The sequence below is a fragment of the Notamacropus eugenii genome, chromosome 2 (assembly GCF_028372415.1).
Source record: "Notamacropus eugenii isolate mMacEug1 chromosome 2, mMacEug1.pri_v2, whole genome shotgun sequence".
NCBI classification, from domain to species: domain Eukaryota; kingdom Metazoa; phylum Chordata; class Mammalia; order Diprotodontia; family Macropodidae; genus Notamacropus; species Notamacropus eugenii.
In genome coordinates, this window is record NC_092873.1 from 421,575,306 (window position 1) to 421,599,466 (window position 24,161).

At 35.8% G+C, this 24,161-nt stretch overlaps 1 protein-coding gene across 1 annotated transcript in view; it reads left to right on the top strand.

Annotated features, from left to right (window-relative positions):
* Positions 1–24,161, top strand: part of USH2A (usherin) — a 990,439-nt gene that overhangs the window by 497,727 nt on the left and 468,551 nt on the right. The window contains exon 35 of the mRNA XM_072647832.1: positions 23,944–24,095. Coding sequence (XP_072503933.1) covers positions 23,944–24,095 — 152 coding nt within the window. The remainder of the gene's footprint in view (positions 1–23,943; positions 24,096–24,161) is intronic.

Here is a 24,161-nt window from a genome sequence, read left to right on the forward strand (position 1 = left end):
TTATATATAAAAGGATTTTTCATATGTAATATATATAAATATATACCTATATATATATATATATATATATATATATATATATATATATATATAATATATACACACCTATTTGTTTCTAATAGTAGTCATTTCTAGGGTGGGAGTAAGGGGAGAAAAAAGGAAACTTACATGATAATTCTGTTGTATGTTTGAAAGAAATGGCAAGTTGCAGATGGTAGATTTATGTTTTCATATACAATCATCTTTTTTATTGTACTATGTTATGGAAATACTTGCTTTATTATATAAGTTAAAAGTAAAATTTTTTAGAAATGTATTTCTTTGCATTTATAATCTCTCAGTTTCTTAAAAAGTAAATACCCTTCAGTGTTAAAGTTTACCATTTTTCTTTTCAGGATTGAAAATACAGTTTATCTCTACAATGTTATACACATAATAGGTAACTGATAAATATTTTTAAATTTACATACACACACACACACATCTGCTTTATATTCTTTTCATTTAGAGATAGAACTACTGACAACTATTAAACAATATAGAGGCTTAGCTCTAAATACTAATACAGTTCTAATATTACACTTAGAATAAGACCATCCTGAAACTGGTGGGAATTGAGCAACTGGAAAATGAGGATTGGTTGGAGAAAGGAAATTTCTGTGAGTTCTATCTGTGTTAGTGTGTGATCATGCCCTCTGGCTGGTAGTTGGCAAAATTAGGAAGAGAAGGGGCAGGTCCCTAGTTCAGTCATTCACTCATATACTATCCTTAGGTTTGAAAGATCATTTCCTTCCTTGCTCCTCTAGTTTATTTTGTGTCTTTTTTTCATAGACTGGTGAAGTCTATGAATCCTATCTTAGGAAAAAAAAATCATTAATTAAAAAAATGCTAAATTTCAGTGAGAGGCTAGAGAAAGTAAAGATGTATTTTTTTCTGTATTCAAGTTCACAGGCCTCTTGAAATCTGTCCATCAATTCCAAATTGTCAACAAGCACTTATTAATTGCCTTCTATATGCCAGCCACTGTACTAATCACAAAGGTTACTAAAAATAAGGCAGGTTAAAGAAGACCTGCACTAGATTAAATCCTTTGGTAATTTTCTCAGTACTATGCTAAATAAGCAATTTAGGTAGTATTGTCATTTTTATTATACTGGCTTTGCCCATTCATAAAGAATTAATATTTTCCTTATTATTTAGATCTGTCAATTTCTGTAAAGAATATTTGTGGCTATATTGACATAGTTCTTACATGTCCTTTTAGATTGCCAAATATTTTATATATTCTATAGTATTTTGATTGGAATTTCCATTTATGTGTCTTCCTACTAAATTTTGTTGGCAACATAGGGAAAAGCTGAGGCTTTATGTGAGTTTATTTTGCACCCTTTGTTGAAGCTGTTATTTAGAGTAATTTTTGTTACATCTCTATAGTTTTCTGAATATATAATTATATTATCGGCAAAAAAAAGATGCATTTCAGCTTCCTCTTTACCTATACCTTTTCCATTTGCTTCTTTTTCTTGTCCTGTTTCTAGGTAGCATTTCTCACATGACACGTAATAATAATAATAATTAATAATAACATGCATCCTTATTTGAAAAGGCTTTTTGTTTACATTTGTAATGAAGGCTCTGACCTTACTTTCCCAAAACCCACTCATATTATCAAGTTGGAGCCCCAGAAAGCAGCTTAGGGTGGGGGGTGATTTTCCAGTATGGTTGCTGACCAGTCTCTTGATATACTCTCCACTGATTGATTATCAGATTGATATCAACAATCCATCCAGAATTTATTACTTTTCAATTTGGAGTATTTACTATGCTGCTATTTAAATAAAATGTGCCCTCACCCAACAAAAACAAAGAAAAAGGGACATACTCTTCCAGAATTTCATATGAAATGTAGGGAAGAGTTAGCTCAAGTTTAGAGAGCAAAACAATAGCTAACAAGTCCTGATTAGATGGAAATGATTTTCTTCCTCTGACACATTCTCATGAAGTTACCTTAGCTGTATAATTTTTGTTGGACATCCAGGGTGGAGACCCTTGTAGAGTCTTGAAGCTAACAATCTTTGCCCCAAAGAGGTGCTCTCTAAAGCTTTATTTCCTCAATATATCTCGTTTGTCTTATCTATTGCTGGTCAAATGTTTCTGATGATGGTGTTATTTGTGGCAGGAGGGATGTGACACTCCTTCTGGACTTACTTTACTCTTCAAATTTCAACTCTTGCTGCCTTCTGATACTGGTAGATACTGGTAGAATTCAAAGTACTCCAAAAACTTGACTCCAAAAAAAGTTTCTGGAATCTTCTATATAGCTAGGCCCAGAGGTGTGCCTAATTGGTAAACAATTCAGTTACTTTCATCATTTATTATTTCTTCTAATAGATTAGTCTTTCCCAGTTTGATTAACTAGTTTACTCACACCAAGTTTATATCCTTAATTGGTTGACTAATTGACTTAATAGAGTTGTCTGGTAAAGGCTCTCACCTATTTTTTTGTCTTTTTACAACTTCAATTGATTCTGGAACATAATTTTTAAAAGCAATTCTCATTTGGTATAAGTAACAAGGCTTAGAGCATATTGCTAATTAAATTTATTTAAATAGGGTTGAATGATTGATCAATTGCTTCCATGAAGTCTGGGTCTTTCTTTGATTAGACTAGAGTGGATATAGCCAATATGATATTCATAGCGCCTATACCAGCCATGAATCTGTCAGCATAATTCTGAATTGTGAAATGTAACAGACTCTCCACATGGAAGATAGAACCAGAACATATATTCAGACACCAGAAAGCCAAATCCATCATAGTATCAAAGAGACCCATACATACTAATAATGCAGAGGGCAATACCAGTCCGAAGCCTTCCCCTTGCTAGGCTTCTCACAAACCAGCTCCCTTAAACAAATCACAAACAAGCTCTCCCCCTCATGCTAGTGACCTGCTTTCTCTCTCTCTCTGTTCTGCCAACTCTGATGAATTTCCTCTCAGCTCTGCTGGAGTTCCACCTCTTCCTGTTCCACCCTTCCTATTCTGTGTGACTTAGACTCATGTGACTTAAGCAAGTCAGGTAGACCTATTAACGGATGGGAAAGGTCTTACCATTAAGAAGCAAAATTACATTAACAATAAGTGAAAATGTATTGTCAATACTGTGGGCCCTCATCTTTATATTTCTATTATATATAATCTTAACTCTTGATTACAGACAAATACTATACTCCACGTGAAAGTGAGGCTGGTGACCTTACAGAACCTTCCCTCACTAAAAAAAATGTAATGGAATACCAGTGTGCTGTAAGACATTAAGAAACAGTTTCAGAGAAATCGGGAAGACTTTTTGAAACAAAGCAAAGTGAAGTTAGCAGAACCATAATTTATATAATAGCAACTTTGTAAATATGAAAAAATATTGAATGATAATATAAAACTTAATTCTAAAGAATTTAAGGGTCAACTAGGAAAACATAGAAAGAATAGATACTTTCATTAAAGATAACGACAATGAGACATCAACTTAAGCTTTTTAGGATGGAGCTAAAGTAATTATCTTAGGAAGGTGTTTAGTTCAACCTTTCATAATAAAAAGAAAGCAGAGATAGCTCACTGAATAAGGCATGCAGCCAAGAAAAACAATAAATATTGAACTCCAATTAAATATCAAAATAGAAAATCCAAAATTCAAAGAAGAAATTTGCGAAACTATAAAAAACATTGAATTAATAATGAAAACTAGGGTACTGTTTTAAAAGGAGGAAGTGGATTTAAAACATTAACCCATTTGCTTTTAAAAAGAAATGAGAAAAGCATAATTGCATCATTAAAATTAAGAGAATTCACAATGAATGAAGAAATAAAGGAAATTATGAAAAAAACTATTTTGTCCAGTAATGTGCCATTAAAATTCACTGTAAAAGAAATGGATGAATATTTGTAAATAGATAGAATACCTCAGTCATAAAATAGGAAATAGAAAATAAGCCAATCTCAGGAAAAGAAATTAAAGAAGCCCCAAAAGAGGGTGGGAGGAACTTGTAAATGGATGAATTTACAAGGAAATTCAATCATTCCAAGAAAAATGCGAACATTACATAAAATATTTGAAAAATTAGAAAAAGAGAGCTTACCCAATTCCTTCCCCTATAAAAATGTGACACCAAATTTTAAGTAAAATATTAGCAATATATATGTAACAGTATGTATACATACATATGATATAAGAGATTACAATATATTACAAATATTACATGCCATGATCAGATTGGCTTTATATCAGAAATGTAGGGTAGATTCAATATTTGAAAAACTATTTTTCAGAGGCAATACAATTGTTAACAGCAGAACTTTCTAACAGTTAACTATGTTGGTATCACTGATGTGAGATGCAGAAAACACCCCTCTGAAATTCCATGATTTTCATTTATTTCTATTTACCTGTTAATCTCTTGTAAACACTAAATAAGTAGAAACACTCAGGAAATTTGAAAAATATTGAAAGATACTCCATAGGTGTGTCCTCCTACACGGAGTGGATTTAAATTCATATTCTTAAGTTGATCACCTTTCTTTTTTTCCAATGTTAAAATTTTATAAAAATGTCTAATTTTCACTGAGAAGCTAAATCCAACTTGCCCATAGCTATGTGCCTCCTCATCAGATTATGTTGAAGCAAATATCTTAAACGTTCAATAGGTTGTCATATATAATTGAGGAAATCCAATACAAGTACAATTCAATACCAATTTAATAGTAGACATTCCTATTTACACTCTAGAATTCTGTTTACTGGAAAAATAAACAATAATGTCTTAATGCATCATAAAAATAGCCTGCAGAGTAACTACAAATGCTTCAAATGTATTTATTTATTTTTATAGTGCAAAGTAAGTAATACGAATATCAACTGGGGTTTTGTTCCCCCTAAGGTTACCATGCTGATTGAGTGTGGTAGACAGCTCGCTATGCCAATACTTGATCTTTCAATTAAAAAGAGAAAAGAGGAAGAGTTATCAAAGCATTGAATAATTTCTCATTGCTGTTATGCAACCCTAAAAATGGAATGCACTGGAACTGCTTTGAAGTAAAATATACATGGGATTTTCTATCTTACAAACTGAGTGTAGGTGTCTCATAAAAATTATATTAGGTACAAATCCTTTTCTTAAGTGATTTATCAAGTTTCCAGATTTTTAGAAAGGAAAAGTGAAGATAATATTTAGACTCTATTAAAAAAAAAACGCCTGATGATGATTATGCATTAGAATTCTAAATGGCGCCTATTAGCCATAAATAACTGACATAATTCTAGGCACTGCTGTCCACTAAGATTCAACAATGCGGGATTAGAAGAAGGTGTTGAAAAGAAGGTGAATCAGTTAGAGGCCTAATCAAGAAAGCATAGCAGGGATAGAGACTACACAGTGTCTTGGTTAAGGTAGCCCTGCTAGGAGGGAAAATACACCTAGATTCGTTTCTTTAAAATCGAATAATTTAGAGCATTTTTTCATATAGCTATAGATAATTTCAATTTCATCTCTTAGGAACTGCCTCTCCTTATCCTTTGACCATTTTTCCCTTGGAGAATAGCTTTTATTCTTGAAAATTTGAATCAGTTCCATATATATCTTGGAATTGAAATATTTATCAGAGAAACTTGATGTAAAAATTTTACACATTGTTTACTGGTTCCCTTCAATTTTAGCTGCACTGGATTTGTTTGTGTAAAACTTAAAATTTTATCAATTTCTCTCTATCATAGACATTTATGATTTTTCCTCTCTTTGATCCTCCTCCATCTCTTTACATAGAAGAGGGGCTATGAAAGAGGAGTGTATTCAGTATTAACATCTTATGACAGGCAGGCAACAAGCATTTAGATGCCTATAATGTAACAGACTGTGCTGAGTGTTGGGGATACAAATACAAGCAAAAAGAAAGAATCTCTACCTTCAGAGTGCTTATACTCCAATGTGGGTGGGTGGTAGACAATACACACTGGAAAATAAAATGGCAAACCACTCCAGTACCTCTTCCAAGAAAACTTCATGGGCATAATTGGCATATTATGGTCCATAAGATCATGGAGTTGGATATGAGTGAGTAGTTGAACAACAGTAGATAACACACAGATGGAGTTGAAAAGTCTGAGGCCAAGGTCTCCCATTGCATCCTGGGCTATCTCCAGTCATCCTGATGAATATCTGGTCACTGGATCCAGATGGCTCTGAAAGTGAGGCTGGTGACCTTACAGAACCTTCCCTCACTAAAAAAAAAAAAAAAAAGTGGAAGTCATGTCATCATTTCTCTGATGTCAGGGTCTTCAAAAAATGAAGAACAAACACAAGAATGTTACAACTTACCTGGTGCTGAGCTGGATGGTGTGCCAAAGCCAAAGCCAGGTGAAATCTTTCTGAGTTTCCCTGGAGTTAACCTGGAGTTTGCTACATGAGGTGTGGGGGAGGCATGGTCTGGCCAAAAGAGGTCTCCTCTCCTGAGCTAGAGCATAGGCAGGCTCAGCACTTGGTGACCCCGCCATCTGTGCTAGTGTCTTCCCAATTCCCTTAGCTTTGGTAAGGCATGCCTAGGGTCCTAATGTTGGCACTTATGGGCTCCACCCCCCTGGGGCTCAGAATTTCCTCCTAGTTGACTGAGGTGGGGCTGTCTGGGACAGCTCTGGTCCTGCACTGGTCCCCTTCAGCCACAGCAAGAGAGATACCTCTTTGTGATTTTCCTAGCCTCTTGAGCTAAGAGACCCTTTACCCCTTCAGCTGATCCCCCTGTTCCAGGATTTTTCCTGGGGCAATATTCTCAGGGTTTTTCAAGGTCAATAAGGGGAGGGGGAGAGCAGTTACAGATCATTGCACAATCTGGGCTCCCAGAAGTTCAAGTAAGTGACTTACAGACATTTAGTCTGCAGGCTGCTGCTGTTATCTGGAGTTTTGCACTTCTCTCTCACTCAGTTCCCCTGGACTCCTGTCCTGGGCTGATATGCTTGAGAATTCACACTGCTGGTTCTGTTTCAGACCACTAGGTGCTTCCTGCCCAGCTTTGTTATGGCAGCGTCCATACTGGTACAACCCGTGTGCTCTGTGCTCCTCCATTCCCTTGTAACAGATTCTTCCCAGCTGTCCTGGGCCAGAAATCTGCTATGCTCTGTCTCCTAGTGGATTCTGCCACTGTAAAATTTGTTCGAATTCTCTCTTTTGTGTGTGTGTGTTCATCCTTCATTTTCAAAGAAGACCATGCCATCAGAGAAATGATGATGTAATTTGCACTTGACTTTGTTTTGAGTGAGGGAGGACTATGCAGGTCACCAGCCTCACTTCTCCAGAGCCATCGGAAGCCAGTGACCAGATATTCATCAGGATGACTGGAGATGGCCCAGGATACAAGAAATGATGAAAAGAATAATTCAGAAAACCTTGGGAAGACTTGTATGAACTCATGCAAAGTGATGTAAACAGAATCAGAACAATTTATACAATAGCAACAATATGATAAAATAATCAACTCTGAAAGACTTACTAACTAACACAATGACCCACTGCATCCCAAATGACTCATGATAAAACATCCTATTGACCTTCAGATAAGAGAACTGATGACCACAGAGCATAGAATGAAACAATTTTTTTCTCTTTCATTGTCTCACCTTTTTTTTTGGTAGTGGTGGTGGTGGGTCAGAACATAGCTAATGCAGAAAAACAAAAATGAACAAACAAAAAGAAATCTGACATCTGTCCCTATCCCTCTATTGAAACTTTTGTCTTCAGTCACCAATTACTTCCTAATTATCAAATTCAATGGCAGAAGCCACTCAGTCATTATCTTTGACCTTTCCTCAGAATTAGAAGTTGAGAGCACTCTTACCCTATTTGCATATCATCTCCTCCCTCTCACCCCACCCATTTTGGCTAGTCAGTACCTTATAACATGTGGTCAGGAGTCAGTAAATACTTATATGCTAACTATTTGGCAGGTACTGTGCTAAGTGTTGGGGATACAAAGAAAGGTAAAAGAAGCTCCTAAAAACTCAGTCCAATGAAGTTGGAGACAACAGGAAACACATATACAAACAAGCTGTAGACAGAATAAACTGGGATAGAGGAAAGCCAATAAAATGAAGACACATCTGGAAAGACTTCCTGTAGGAGAAATTCTGACTGAGACTTTAAAAAAGCTAGGCACCTAGAAGGAGTTTGTTGTAGAGCTTAGGTGAGTACTGCTCTCTCTCTGCCATTTTGACTCTGTCCCATTTTCTTTTACTTTTAAACCCCTCTCCAAATTTAATGTTTGTATGGTGTGTGACTAATCCCTCCCTAGATATACTGTTCAGTTGTTTTTCATTCATGTCTAAAGATTTATGACCCCATTTGGGATTTTCTTGGCAAAGTTACTGGAGTGGTTTCCCATTTTCTTCTCCAGTTCATTTTACAGATGAGAAAACTGAGGTAAATGGGGTTAAGTAACTAGCGTAGTGTAAAACAGCTAAGTTAGATTTCAACTCAGGAAGATGAGTCTTCTTGACTCTAGACTTTGTAATCTATCCATTGTGCTGCCTAGCTGCCCCTAGATCTACTCTCCATTTTATTCCCCTCTTTTATCTCTTCCTGTTTCCCTGCTGAGTTGATATATAGGTTGGCCAAACTTGTGAGTTTTCTGCCTACTTTTAATCATTTCATATCAAAGTGAGCTTCCTCTTACTGTCTCCTATCCACATTTCTGTCCTAACTTCTCATTCATATAAACTTCTATTTGTATAATCAATTAATGATTTCCTCTGTCTCTCCCATCTTGTTCCCATCCTTACCTCACCCTTTCCTTTCTTTTAAAATCATTAAAAATGTTAGTAATCATTCCAAGGTTTTCTACCTTGCTCAGCTTCCTCTGTTATCTCAGATGGCATTATTGTGCTTAGGGAACACACCTATCGTTCCCATCCACCACACCATGAGAATGCAAACATTTCATCTTCATGAGTCTTTTCTGACTGCTCATTTGTGTTTGCTCTTTAAAATTTCTTTTTATTCTGAAGCTTCAATTTTAAAGTTTTTACTCAGCTCTGTTTTTTTCCCACAGAAAAGACCCCTTTTCCCTATTCACATCCTGTGTGTACAATTATGCTATTTTTAAAAAATAAGTTATCCTTGGTCATAATTCCCCTATCTTCTGCCTTTTGGAATATTGCATTCTGTGCTCTCTACTTCTGTAAGGTTGTAGCTACTAAATCTTGTGTGAGCTTGACTGTTGGTCCTCTCGGGACTTGAACTCTTTCTGGCTGCTTGTAATAGTTTTCTCAAAACTCTGGATTTTGGATATGACATTCTTAGAAGTTTTCATTCTTTCGGCAGATACAACCAGTGTATTCTTTGTGTTCTGAGCCTGCAGTTGAATCCTTTTTTTTGTATCTTTGGGGCCAGAGGCATATAGTTGTCGCTCAGTTTTGGTCATTTTTAAAAAGTTTTTTTTTTCCCCCAAAGTCACAGAACTCTTCAGCTCTATGCACAGGCCCCTTTCTCAGTTCATACTCTATGTGCTACCTTGCTAAATAGGAGTGATAGAGTTGCCAGTTGGTATTTTCCTGCTCCCTGTTCAATGTCAGGCCTACCTATGCCTGCTAGATCTAAGACCACTTCTTGCCCTAGAATCTAGCCATTTCTGAATGTCTTCATGGCAGCTGAGGTCCCCTTTCACTTTTTTTTTTTAAATAAAGTCCTCAGAATAAGCTATATTCTCATATATGAGGTGGAAGCATAAGTCAAAGTGTAATTTGTGAGAAGTATTCCCTTATATCCCCAATAATTGAACAATTTTGATCTCTTATAGGTTTTATATAGATTTTACTCTTTTGGTTTGTGGACATACTCTTTGCATTATGTGATATCTTTTAGATCTAAGAGATACTGAATCAGTTTAGTGACAATTTTCTGCAATAAGCATTTAGTGATCACACATAAGGCATTGTGCTAGGCACTTGGGGGATATTAAGACAAAAAAAAACCCTTTTAAATCTCAAGGAGTTTACATTACGCTGGTGGGACTGTGATTGTGGAATAGAACACATTCAGAAAGAGGTAAATACAAGATCATTTGAGGATGAAGAACGTACTAATAATTGAGGTGATCAGGAAGGGATTCCTATAGGAGGTAATGCCTGAGGAATGCCTTGCAGGAAGGCTTAAATTACTAAGATGGGCAACTAGGTAATGCAGTGGATAGAGCACCAGTGCAGGAGTCAGGAGGACTTGAGTTCAAATCTCACCTCAGACATTTGACACTCACTAGTTGTGTGAACTTGAGCAAGTCACTTAACCCCAAATGCCTCATCCTGGGTCATCTCCAGTCACCCTGATGAATATCTGGTCACTGGATTCAGATGGCTCTGGAGAAGTGAGGCTGGTGACCTGCACAGCCCTCCCCCACTCAAAACAAAATCAAGTGCAAGACATGTCATCATTTCTCTGACGGCATGGTTTTCTTTGCCAACAAAGGATGAACACACAAAAAAATTACTAAATCAAAGTACTAAGAAATAATTTCTCTTTTCTTTAAAAGATAATGGCCTTACCAGAACAGTGAGCTCCTTTCAAGGGTGTATGGGGTATGAGGGCTTGCTGTCCCTTTTCAGGGCTGCTCTGCCACCTTTGGTGTCCTTCATCCAATTCCCAAAGAAGCTGTAGTATGTGTAGTGGCCATACTGTGGCAAAACTGTCTTGGCACATGGACTAAACCAGGTTGAGGATAATATCTACCCTTAGCTTGTGAAGATTTCCTCATTGGAAAAGGAGGATGAGAAGAATTTGTTCCAATGGCCATGAAGATGACTGAAGCAGGTGCTATGGAGTACTTTAGACCTTGTTCAGACCTCAGAGATGCCAGGGTCATCCACTGCACCCCAGGCCATCACCGGTTGTATTGACTTTGTCATGCCACTGAATTTCAATGCCTCTGGAAGAGAGTGAGGCAACTCTTCCCCATTTAAATCCAATTCATGCTAGAATCAAAATATTTCCCCCAATGATACCATTGGTCCTCTTTCAAAGGAAGTACAAATTACAGCTCCTTGAATGGCTTTCCCTAGTTTTCACTGTGTATACCTCATTGGTTTCTAAATCCTTTTTATCTCCAGCTCTCCACCTTTTACTCCACAAGGAATTTTAGGAGTTCCCAGGTGCTTTACATTGTAATGGTTTCCATTTGGAAATTGCTTTAAGACTGACGAAGCACAAGCTATGTAGTAGGTGCTAACAGGTATTATTGATTCAATTTTATAGCTAGGACAACTGAGTTTCAGAGAAATGAAATAAATTATCCAAGATCTCACAGCCAGTTTGTAGCAGAGCCAGGAATCAAACCTGGTGTTCTGATTTCGAGTCTAGTTTTTTTTTTCCTCTTACAGCACACTGACTTTCACACATTAAAGAGTCAAAATGGATAACAACCTGAACAAGCATGAAATGAGATCAATTGAGCTAATGTATGTAAAGTGCTTTTTAAACCTTAAAGTACCATGTAAATGTTAGCTGTTGTTATTATGGCACAGCTGAAATCATTCTGATCTTACTGCCTTTGCCATAAGTGGCTCAACATTAACTTGAGTGTCTATTTCTGATAAAGATGGACCCATTTTCCTGCCAAATCAGAGAGATCTCCACAACAGATTGCAGCCTAGTCAATCTATATGACAAGCTTTAGAAGTATGATGTGAAAGTTTTATGTGTGTGTGTGTGTGTGTGTGTGCGTATGTGTGTTTAACGGGAGAAACAAAGGGAAGGAGTAGTGGTGAGTCTTTTGCCTTCAAGAATGCACTTCTCAATGTTTTCCTCTGTAACATTCATTTTCCTTCATCACATTTACTAGATATCATAGACACTAAGTCAGGGTTGCTGTTTAAAGTGATTCTTATAAGAAGTAAAAAGAAGGTAGGGAAGCAATATCAAAAAACTCAATTTTTTTTAGTCTTTTACCTAATATTCCTGTATTTTTTCCCTATTTACAGTTTCTTCTCACTCCCATTCATTTTACACAGCTGCCAGATTCAACTTCCCAGAACACTACTTTCATCCATCATTCCCCTGTTCATAAACCTTCAGTGATTTCCCAATGCCACATAAAGTCCAAATTCCTTAGGGTGACATTCAAGGCCCTCCACAATCTGCCACCAATCAGCCTTATCTCCCACTACACTCCTACATGAACCCTCTGTTCCAGACAGACTAGCTTACTCAGTGTCCTATGAAAATGCCACAAACTTTTCTGCCTTTGTGCTTGCCATATCTTTACCTCTTATTTATGCTTGCAATCACCATTTAAGGCCCAGATTACATCTTCCCTTTTGAAACCTTCTTAGCCCACACCAGCGCACTGTGGTTACCCCTTTCCTTGAATTCATAGCACTTAGTTATAGTAACCAAATGGCAGTTAACAGTTTATAGCCCTATGGCATAACATGTATTATTGTTTTTTATTATTTTGCCTCCAGTAAATTCCTCTCCTAATGCCTTTTTCCCCCTTAATTCTTGTAGCATCTTGGCTTGTCCTTTGTAATCTTTCATGACCACAATAAACATCTACGGCACCTAAATGCTGGTAACCCTGGGTTCTCTCATTCTAGACTGGAATCTAAGATCTACTAGGTTCTCTGAAGAGGGAAAGACCAAATATAGGTCTGACACCAATTGGTCTGGCAACTGGTTATATGTATGTTGTGCCATGGATAGCCTAATTAAGTTTAGAGAGACTCATCACTAGACTGCCTAAAGAGTGAAGTGTTTTTCATTCATAGCAACTTGGAAAGGCAGTCATTCTAAGAAATAACAATGTCTTTATCTGCATTGAAGGGAGGAGGACCCATGCTGCCAGAATCATAGATATTTGAATCATTGGGAATTATGTAATCTTGTGTCAGACTCTTTCACAATAAGCTTGTTGAAGTGGATTGTTTAGTTCTTAGCACTGATATTCCTAGCACTAAGCATACTAGTTATGTAATAAATAATTGTTGATCGATTGATGTTAGGCTTAGCTACCAGCTGGAGAGATTTAGTACTTCTCAGTTTTGTTTCTCTCTATGAGATAATCTTAAATTTTATCATCTGACCCAAACACTCCTTCTTACCAAGACTGCTTTCAAGAATGTAGTTTACAAGGCCTGAAGAATGAATAGTTTATTTAGAGGTCAAAGAAAACAACTTCAGCTCATATCCATGTAAAACACCACCTGCCAAAAAGTAGATCTCTCCATGTAGCCTCATTCAGTCTTAGTCATGTCCCAGATATTGCTCAGGAGGTATGGCCTCTAGTAAGTACTCAGTATATATCTTCCAATGAGACCCTTGTGGTTGCTCCTTTTTGGAGCTCTCTCCACTGGTTCCTCGGGACATTTACGTGGTATATCACTGCCTGAAGTTCCCCTCAATTCCTAACAGATGACATCATTTTCACTTTCTGTTACTGCTTCTGTTCATAATTACTCTTTGAATTGTCTGTTGTTGCTTTGCCCTCAGTTTTCCATCTGATGCTTCTGGGCCTCTTCTTGTGTTCTCAGACAATGTTATTCAAGTCTGATGACAGTTCCTTATCTGAGGAGGATCTTCTGAAGCTCCCTTATCCTTTATAGAAGCACTTAGTATCTCTGTATTCAGCTGTTTTCTAAAAAATATTTTTTTCCAATTACATGTATACATTTTTAACATTTGTGTTTTAAAATTTTGAATTCTAAATTATTTCTCTCCCTCCTACCTCTGCCCTCTCCCTGACAGCAAGCAATTTGACATAGGTTATACATATGCAATCATGTAAAACATGTTTCCATATTAGTTGTGTTGTGAAAGAAAATATACATCCAAAAGAAAAAAAAGAACAAGAAAAATAAAGTTTACAATGAGTATGCCTCAGTCTGCACCAGATTCCATCACTTCTTTCTCTGGGGGTGGATAGTAACTCCTTTGCAATTGTCTTTGATCACTGTTTTGCTAAGAAAAGCTAAATCATTCACAGCTGATCATTGTACAGTATTGGTGTTACTATATACAGTGTTCTCCTGGTTCTGCTCACTTCACTTTGAATCAGTTCATGTACATCTTGCCAAGTTTTTCTGAAACCATTCTCTTTTCCATTTCTTGGAATATAATAGTATTCCATCACAGTCATAGACCACAAGTTATTCAATCATTCCCCAGCTGAGGGGCATCTCCTCAGTTTCTAATTCTTTGCCACCATCAAAAGACCTGCTGTAAATATTTTTATACAAAGACATCCTTTTTCATTTTCTTTGATTTATTTGGGATACCGACCTAGTAGTGGTATTGTGGGGTCAAAGGATATGCACAGTTTTATTTTCCCTTGGGCATAGTTGCAAATTTCTCTCCAGAATGATTGAATCAGTTCACAATTCCCCCTATTAGTGTCCCAATATTTTCAACATTTGTCATTATTAACTAATTACTATTTAATTAGTTATATTAATATTATATTAACTAATATTAATAACATAATCAGTATAATTAGTAACATAATATTAACTAATTTAATAGGTATATGGTGGTATCTCAGAGTTGTTTAATTCTCATTTCTCTAATCAATCATGATATAGAGCATTTTTTCATATGACCATAGATAGTTTTAACTTTTTCTGATCACTGCCTGTTCTTGTCCTTTGACCTTTTATCAATTTCAGAATGACTTGTATTTTTGTAAATTTGACTCAGTTCTCTATATGTTTGAGAAATGAGACTTTTATCAAAGAAACTTGCTGCAATACTTCCCACCAGTTTTCTGCTTTCCCGCTATTCTTAGTTGCATTGGTGTTGTTTGTGCAAAATCTTTTTAATTCAATACAATCAAAATTGTCCTTCATCTTTTTATATATCTCTAGATGCTCCATCTAGATAGAATTTCCTTTCTCTAAACATTCTCTCTCTCTCTGTCTGTCTCTCTCTGTCTCTGTCTCTCTCTCCCTTTCTTCCTCCCTCCCCCTACAGGCACATTTTTGTCCTAGGTCTTTCCTCTGTTTGCTTCACCATTCTTGTTCTCCCTGCCCTCATACAATTTCTGTCTTAGTTCAGGTTTTTAAACAATCTAGACAATGCTTGCCTAGACTATTCCAATATAGCCTGTCTCAACTCTCTCTATTTGAATCCATCTTTCATTCAGCTGCCAAAGTGTTTTTTTCCTTCAAGCATAGGCTTCCTCATGTCCTAACCCCCACCAATAAAATCCACTGCCTTATTGGATTATTATTTCCAGGATCAAATATAAAATCCTCTGTTTTACATAAAAAAAGCTTTTTTGTAACCTGGCCCTTTCCTACCTTTCTAAGTGTTCTTACATTTTATTCCCTTTCATTCCATGATACAGCTACACTGGACTACTTGTTTCTTTCACATAAGATTAATTCTTTTTAGTCTCTCTTGACTGACCATCCCACTCCTTGCAGCAACTTTTCTCCAGCCTTTCTTAATTCTTCGAGACCTCTCCATTCTTCAACATAGAATCTCACAGCTTATTATTTTGTTGAGAAAATAAGCCATCTATCATGAGCTTTCTTTTCTCCTTTAATACCACAAAACCTCTATCCTATTTGCCCCTTTTTGTGCTCCAATCTTCTGTCATGAGGTGGTCCTCATTTCCCAAAGCTAGCACCCTTCTTATGCCTTTAATTCCATTCACTCCCATTTTCTCTGGGAACATGCTCTTTTAATGATATCTCCTCTCTCAGATCTAGGTGTAGACATCCTACAAGCATGCCCAAGTACTGACCACCCTGAAATAAATTTTCATTTAACCCTATCATTCCCTCAATCTTATGTCTTCCCTCTCTTTCATACCTAGACTACTAAAAATCCATGTGCTTTCACTGCCTCCACTTTCTCAACAACTATTTACTTCTCAGGTACTTCCAATCTGGCTTCCAGTTTGAACACCTGATTGAAAGTGCATTAAACACCCCCTAAATCCCCCTCCAACTATATACCAGAGTTCTGCCAAAGGCCTTTTCATTTCATTTCATTTCTCTGTAGCTTATCACAATGATTATCTCAGTTTCCAGGTTCAAGTGTCATATTTATGCAGATGACCCTCAAATCTAAAAAACAATCCTAATATTTCTCTCTGGAGTTCTAGTCTCTCATCACCAACTGCCTGCTGGACATGGCCACCTGCTTGTCCTTTAGGCATCTGAATCTCCATCTGTTCAAAATGGAAATCATTGTCTTTCCTTCTAAATACATCCCTTCTCCAAACTTCCCAATTTCTGTAGAGGGATCTGACAGTTTGCAATTTCAGGGTTGTCCTTCCTTGACTAGTCCCAGTCCTTAATCACCTGTAGCACATCAGTTGCCAATTCTTGTTGGTTCTGGCTTGTCAATATTGCTTGTTTCATCTCATCATAGGACTACCACCCTCAATTAATCAAATATCAATAAACATTTATTAAGCACTTAATATATGCCAAGAACTGTGGTAAATGTCGGGGATGCAAAAAGAGGTAAAAGACAGTCCCTGTCTTAAAAGAACTTATGATCTAATGGTAGAGACAAGGTAGAAATGTATATATACAATAAACTATATATAACTATATATAAGCAAATATATAAACTACATATAATATAATTATGTTACATATAATATATAAACTGTATATTAAAAAAATAGGAAATAATCAACAGATGGAAGGCTCTGGAATTAAGAGGGTTTCAGGACGGCTTTCTGTAGAAGGTGGGATTTTATTTGGGACTTAAAAGAGGACAGATAGGTTAATAGTCAGAATAGAAGAGGGCGAACTGTCCAGGCATGGGGGACAATCAGAGAGAATATCTGGAGCCAAGAGGTGGACTATCTTGCTCATGGAACAGCCAGTCTGATTGGATGGAAAAGTACATGCTGGGGTAAAACTTGTAAGAAGACTAGAAAGATAGGAAAAGGGGTTAGTTATAAAGGACTTTGAATACCAGATTTAGCATTTTATATTTTATCCTGGAGAAAATAGGCAGCCACTGAAATTTATTGAGTAGGGAGGTGACATTATTAGATCTGCACTTTAGGAAAAGGACATCAGTGGTAGAATGGAGGACAGGTTGAAATGAGAAGAGACTTGAGGTAGGCAGCCTGACAAGCAGGCAATTTCAAAAAATAGTCAAGGCATGAGGTGATGATGGTCTGAGCCAGGATAAAGGCATTATTAGATGAGAGATGGGGATATATTTGAGAGATTTTTCAAAGATGAAATCATTAGGCCTTGCCAACAGCTTGAGGATGAGGATTAAGAGATAGTGAGGGATCCAGGATGACTCCTGGGTTGAGAATGATTTCCTCTTCAACAATAATAGCAAAAGTAGGAGTGGGGGAGGGTTTGGGGCAAAGATGATGAGTTCTGTATTTATTTATATATTCAAAAATATCTGGATATATTTAATTTAAGATATCTACTGGATATACAGTTTCCAATGTCTGAAAGGCAGTTGGAGATATGACTGAAGTTCAGTAGAAAAACTAGGGCAGGAAAGGTAGATTTGAGAATTTTCAGCATAGAGATGGTAACTAAATCCATGGGAGCTTATGAAATCACCAAGTGAAGTAGTGCATATACAGAAAAGAAGATGGCCCAGGACAGAAGCCTGAGGGACACCAGAGGTTAGAGGGTGTGATCTGGAGAAGAATTCAACAGTGAAGACAGAGGAGTGCCCAGATAGGTAGAAGGAAAGCCAGGGGAGAATGATGTACTTAAAACCTAGAAAGAAAAGAGTGTTAAGGAGAAGACAGTGATCTACAGCATTAAAAGCTACGGAGAAGTCAAGAAGAAGGAGAATTGAGAAAAGGCCATTCATTGGATTGGGCAACTAAGAGATTATTAGTAACTTTGGAGGGAGCAGTTTTGGTAAGATCAGAAGCCAGAGTGTAAAATGTTAAGAAGAGATTGAAAGGAGAGAAAATGGAGGTACCTGTTGTAGATAGCCTTTTTGAGTTTAGCTATAAAGGACAGAAAAGACATAGGATGCTAGTTAGTGGGGAGAGAACGATTAAGTGAAGTATTTTTGTCTCAGGATAGGACAGACATGGACATGTTTGCAGGCAATAGGAAATGAGTCAGTAGAGAGGGACAGATTGAAAATAAGTGAGAGGTTGATGGGGTTGCACATCAATGGGGAATGGCTAAAAACAAGTTGTAGTATATGATTGTGATGGAATACTAATGTGCTATAAGTTCAATGGTCTTAGAAAAACATGGATAGACTTTCAGGAAATAATGAAGAAAGAAATGAGAACCAAGAGAATCTTGTATATATTAGCAACAATATTGTTTTAAGAACAATTACGAGTGACTGAATCATTTTGACTATTAAAAATATCTAAATTAACTACAAAGTTCATATGAAGGAAGATACTCTCTACAACCAGAGAAAGATACTATCTATATCCATATATCTACATATATGTGTAAATAATGTAGAAAATATATACATATGTATATATATGCATATTCACATGTGTGCACACACATACATATATGTGTGTACATATATGCATATATATGTGTATATATATATATATACTTATGCATATTTGTGTTTAATGGCAGCTATTTCTAGGACTGGGGGTGGGGAGAGAAAAAAAGGAAAAAAAAGAAACCTACATGATAACATTATTATATATTTCAAACCAATAGCAAGTTGTACACCATAGATTTGCAATTTCATGTGATCAACTTTTTTATTATGCTGTTATAGAAACACTTGTTTTATTCCATAAATTAAAAATAAAATAAAGAAAAATTTAAAAAATAAGTGATAAAGTGGGGCTGATAGGGGTCTGATCTGTTGGAGAAGATGGGATAGAATGGGGTCGTTTGCACAGCTAGTAAGTTTGGCCTTGGTAAAGAGTAAGTCCACTTCATCATGTGAAATAGGTCTGAAGGAAAGGAAAGTGTCAATGAGCTCCTGATTGATAGAAGAGGAGGAAGAGAGAAGAGGGATTTCACCGTGAATGGCCTCAACTTTTTTTAAAATTTTTTTAAATGATGCAAGAATCTCAGCCGAGAGAGTAGGGGGAAGGAGAGCCAAAGGAAGTTTGAGGAAAGACGAAAAAGTTTAGAAGAGCTGTTTTGGAGCATGTGATCATGAGTTGATTAGGGAGAGATAATAGAATTGCCTAGCAGCAGTGAGGGTCCAGTTAAAACTACGTAACTTAAATTTGCAGTGGACAGAATGGTTGCATGATTTTCCCTACCTTTGTTTATCAACACTTGCATGGAAGTGCTATAAAGCTGACTTTGGATGGGTCTAATTGGAGATATGATAGGATAACTATGAATACAGAGGGAATAGTGTAGAGTTGAATTGGTTCAATAAGGAGTTCAATTGGTTAATCCTAGTTCATATGCTCATCACATTTTGCCAGTATTTTTGCAGTTGTCTCTTAAATGGTATCCCCGTTTATTTTATTTTTAATTTATGGAATAAAACAATCCTCTTGAATCTAGTCTTTACAGAACTACAAAAATGTTTTTTGTAAGATTCAGGTGTGATCATCTCACTCTGTTTCAATAAACATCGGTGTCTCCCTATTAACTCTAGGCTCAAATACAGACCCCTCTAGTTAGCATTTAAACCCCGTCACAACAGAGCTACAGCTTAGTAGCTTTGGTTCTCACATCGTATCACTACTCTCTGATCCTCTTTTTGGAAGGTGGAACCATGAACTCTTTGACCTCCATTTAAGGAGAGACCTGAGCACACACATCTCACTTCCCAGGCAGCCTCACTTTGGACTTCCTTGCCCTCTCACCTGGTACCTTCCCTATCCCTTTTCTTGTTTTGTTTTGTATGTTGTCTTACCCCCATTAGATTGTAAGCTCCTTGAGAGTAGAAAACTTCTTTCTTGTATTTGTGTATGAAAGTACCTAAAGGCACTTGTACAACACATAATTATTGACTATTGCCCCTCTACAAGAGGCCTTTCTCATCCTTCAATTTCTAGTACTCCCTCAACTTACCAAATTTATTTTATATATACTAATATATGTATATATTTCATTTCCTTACAGGAATATAAACTCTGAGGGCAGGGATTACTTCAAATCTTTGTATCCCCAATTTATTTGTATGTCTTTGTATCTCCAATGCCTAGAATTGTGACTGGAACATAGTAGGTGCTTAATAAATGCAGATTGATTAATTGATTCATTTTCTATCTAAATTGACACACTTGTTTTCTCTAAAACCAGACATTGTATCAACCCTCTCTACTTTTATACAGGATCTCTTTTTTATCTGAAATGCACAATATCAAGGCTACTAATTTTATAATGAAGGAAACGGAGATTCAGAGAGGTTAATTGATTTGCTTAACATGGCACAGTAACCCTCAACTCCTATCCCAATGTACTCCAGATACATTGCTTTATCCACCATACTATATTAACTCTTCCACAGGTTTAGGTTAGTGAATTAGGTTTATTAAATGGACTGAAACTAAAACAAATTGCTCCTACTGGCTTCTTATCAGTCCATATTTAAGAAAGTTATAATACATAGTTTTCAAAAGACTCACTTTGTATTTTGAAAACCTAGCTTTCTTTTTCTTTCTTTCACAACTGATTGGCCCATTTAATATAACACAATGGTGTATTCAGCCAAAGGCATATATAATGTCCTTAGGCTTGAAAGGGGCATATTAATTAAAATTATTTTTCAGGATATGTTCATAAATTCTTCTGAGTTGATTTGGAATTCCAAGGACAATGACATTATTGTTGTTAAAATATTTTATAATTATGACTATATTTCAGTTTTATAACTGGATTAGTTCATTTTTAAAAATCCATTTCTCTATTACTCAGATTCTATTTATATGAGGAAATCTTCTAATATGAAATTGGATAGTGTACAAGATGACTGTTCTTAATGAAGCAATTAAATACTTAAAATCATAAGTAAGCAGAATATTTTAAAATAGAACAAAAATATTAAAATAGTTGAAGTCTGGTATTGAACACCATGGGAAATGATTGAAACTCTTTCCTTGTTAAAAAGTGGTAGAGATATTCATATATCCTATGTGATTCTACTTGGAGATGGGGGGGAGGGTGGTACATTCACAAAATATCTCAACGCCCGTCTCAAGCAATATAACATTGTCAATGGCCATAGGTTATACACCAACATCCTGAGGTCTTTCCTTTCAATTGTGGACCAGTGGAAAAACAATTATCCCCAATTCAATTTGCCCCATTTTCAGAGTGTATATTATACATATATTATAATATATATTATATATAGGTATATATACATATATATATATTATGATGACATCCTGTTTTGCATGTGTACCTTTTCCTGAACAAAGTCCTTTTGGATGACTTGCAACTTTAATCCTTCTCAAACATATCTTGTAGTTATGACACATCATCAGAAGAATAATGACATTAAAAATAAAGACTTTGGCTTCAGGATGAAGCTTGGAATAGTTAAAAGCACTATGCAATTTACCAGAGAAAATTTCACCTGATCTCCAGTTTTTTGCTTAATTCTGGACTCAGCTGATTACCCATAGAAAGAGTCAGTCTAAAACAATATAATACATATAAAACTCATGTAGGATATATGGATATGTCATAATCAGAATCCATAAACATTATTAAATGCCTATTACATACAAGGCATTGTATTAAGCACTAGGGAATATGAAGAAAGGGATAGGCCAGTCTGCCCTCAAATAGCTCACAACCTAATGGGGTAGACAAAATATTTTTGTCTGAGAAGAGAGGCTGCATGATGCATCCTGCAGTCAGAATGGGAAGTGGTCTGTGGAGGTACGAGTGTTTCAGAGTTTATTTCATCTTGTAGAACAATAAGTTTCTAGAGACCATGAAGTTCAGAAAAGCATGATATATATGAATATATGTTTAATTCACTCAGATTTACTGTGTGACTAGTTAGACTTTAATAATAATGAATCTCATTTATAAAGTTCTTCAGTCTTATACACTTCAGTCACTACAGTATTGTCCATGAGTGGGGCCATCTGGAGAATGTTGCCATATATGGGAAATCTACTTTCATTTGAAACCTGCATTGGACATATTCCAAATACATTGAGAACAATCTTTCTAAATACTCAATATTTTGCTGTTTCTTACACTTCCCTCCTCATTGTAGTCCAGTTGGTTATACCAGCTTTGTTTGTTTTGGTGCCATTTTTATTTCTTCTTGTAGCATGTTAGAGACTGTGAAGTTAAATTCCAAATGCTCTGCTGTCATTGTGGGAGAATGTTTGTTATGGAAATATTTACAGATCTTTTCCAATTTTTGTCTGTTTGTACTTTTTCAATTCTGTTAGTAAATCCTCTTGGAATGATTTTGCTTAATTGAATCTCTTGCAAAACATTATGTAACCTTTTCTTCTGCTCCATCTGACTTATATGACACGATATTGGTAATAATTTTTCAATTTCTTCCTCCACAAGATTTTATGAACAAATTTATTTTAAACCAGTGTTGCCCTTGGATTCCATCTCTCATTTTGGCAAGAACATTGAGTATTTGTTGGCTAGGTAGTTTCTGTTTTTGATTTCTCTCTAGTGACAATTGATTAAACAAATTAAATTTCCATAGAAAATCGTGAAAACTTGTGTTGATATGTGTTCTTTTATCCATTTCTCATTTGGCTTCCTTAGCTTGTTTAATAGTTCAGGTTGGAGTCTCCTCAATTATCTGCATTTCTTTCATTTTTATTCTTTCATCTAGTTTTGTTTTGGTTTTTATTTTTACCATAAGAAGTCAATGAGCTGAGTATATACAATCTATTTGGAAATTACTCATTTATATTAGAATATGATACTACCTATGTGACTTTGCATAAGGTCACTTAACCTCCTCCCAGCTGATTTTTATCTTGAAGTCACTGACTGTTAAAGACAATTTGTTACAGTTGTAGAAAGAGTGCCTGATATTTAATAGAGAGACCTGGAATTTAATCCTACTTTTTACATTTACTAATTGTTTTACCTTGGTCAAATCACCTAACTTTTATACTCAATCTCCTATCTATAGTAACTGTAATATTTTCTTTGCAAAGTTTTGTGAAATGAAACTGAAATGAGATGATATAGTGTTCTATAAATATTAACCTTATGAAACATTAGCCATTATTATCATATTTTCATGTACTTTGAAAGATCCTATAAGTTTTAATAGAATTCATCTACCTTTTTATTATCTGTATCATTTTGTTGTAGATATGAGTTCATAGGGTAAATTGTTTTCATAGTAATTTGCAAATACTTACCATGAACTCAGCTATTTGAATGACCAAGGGTTTCATAAAATTGTTTTATTATTTATTTCCCTTTGCAAAACCAACTCCTCTAATTCCTTTATTTACAACTCTAAGAAAAAAAAACTATGATCATCCTCCATCATCATCATCATTAATTATTATTGTCCTTTTCTATACCCACACTTTAAACTCTTCTAGTTTGGACTTGTCACAGCTTATGTTCCAGCAGACTAACCTTCAAGAACCCAGAATCACCTCCACCTCATGTAGAAAGGAGTGGTATGAAATTAGTGGTAGTTCAAAGAAATTTCATAAAAATACATTTTATCTAATCTACTTATTTTTGAACATTTAATTATGGTGATAGATAAATTAAAACAGGGAGAATGATGAAAGGAGAGAAGAGTTCCATACTAGGAAGAAGGAGTTCTGAATTGTTACTTATTCCACCTTGCATGAATCACTAGAATCAGAATCCTTATCTATGAAATGAAGTTTGTCTAAATAATTTCTAATGTCTCTTCTAGCTATGATATTCTACAATCCAATAATTCATTGCTCCTGGACAACTGGAAACCTCTTCAACAGTTGCTATATTCTTCTGATATAGCTCTCTAAACTATGGAAATTATGCTAATAGCAATTTATTGCTTTTATAGGTATTTTAACAAGTTATGGACTGTACATAGATGGTGTACTAATGCAGAATTCATCACACCTCAGCTATTATGCTCATGGATTTGCTCCTTGGAGTTTGCATTCTTTCAGAGTTCAGGCATGCACAGCCAAAGGCTGTGCTTTAGGGCCACTGGTGAGTATTTTGATTTATCTCTTAAGAATGAAAGCTTTGGTGAATGGCACTGAGCATCATGGTAAA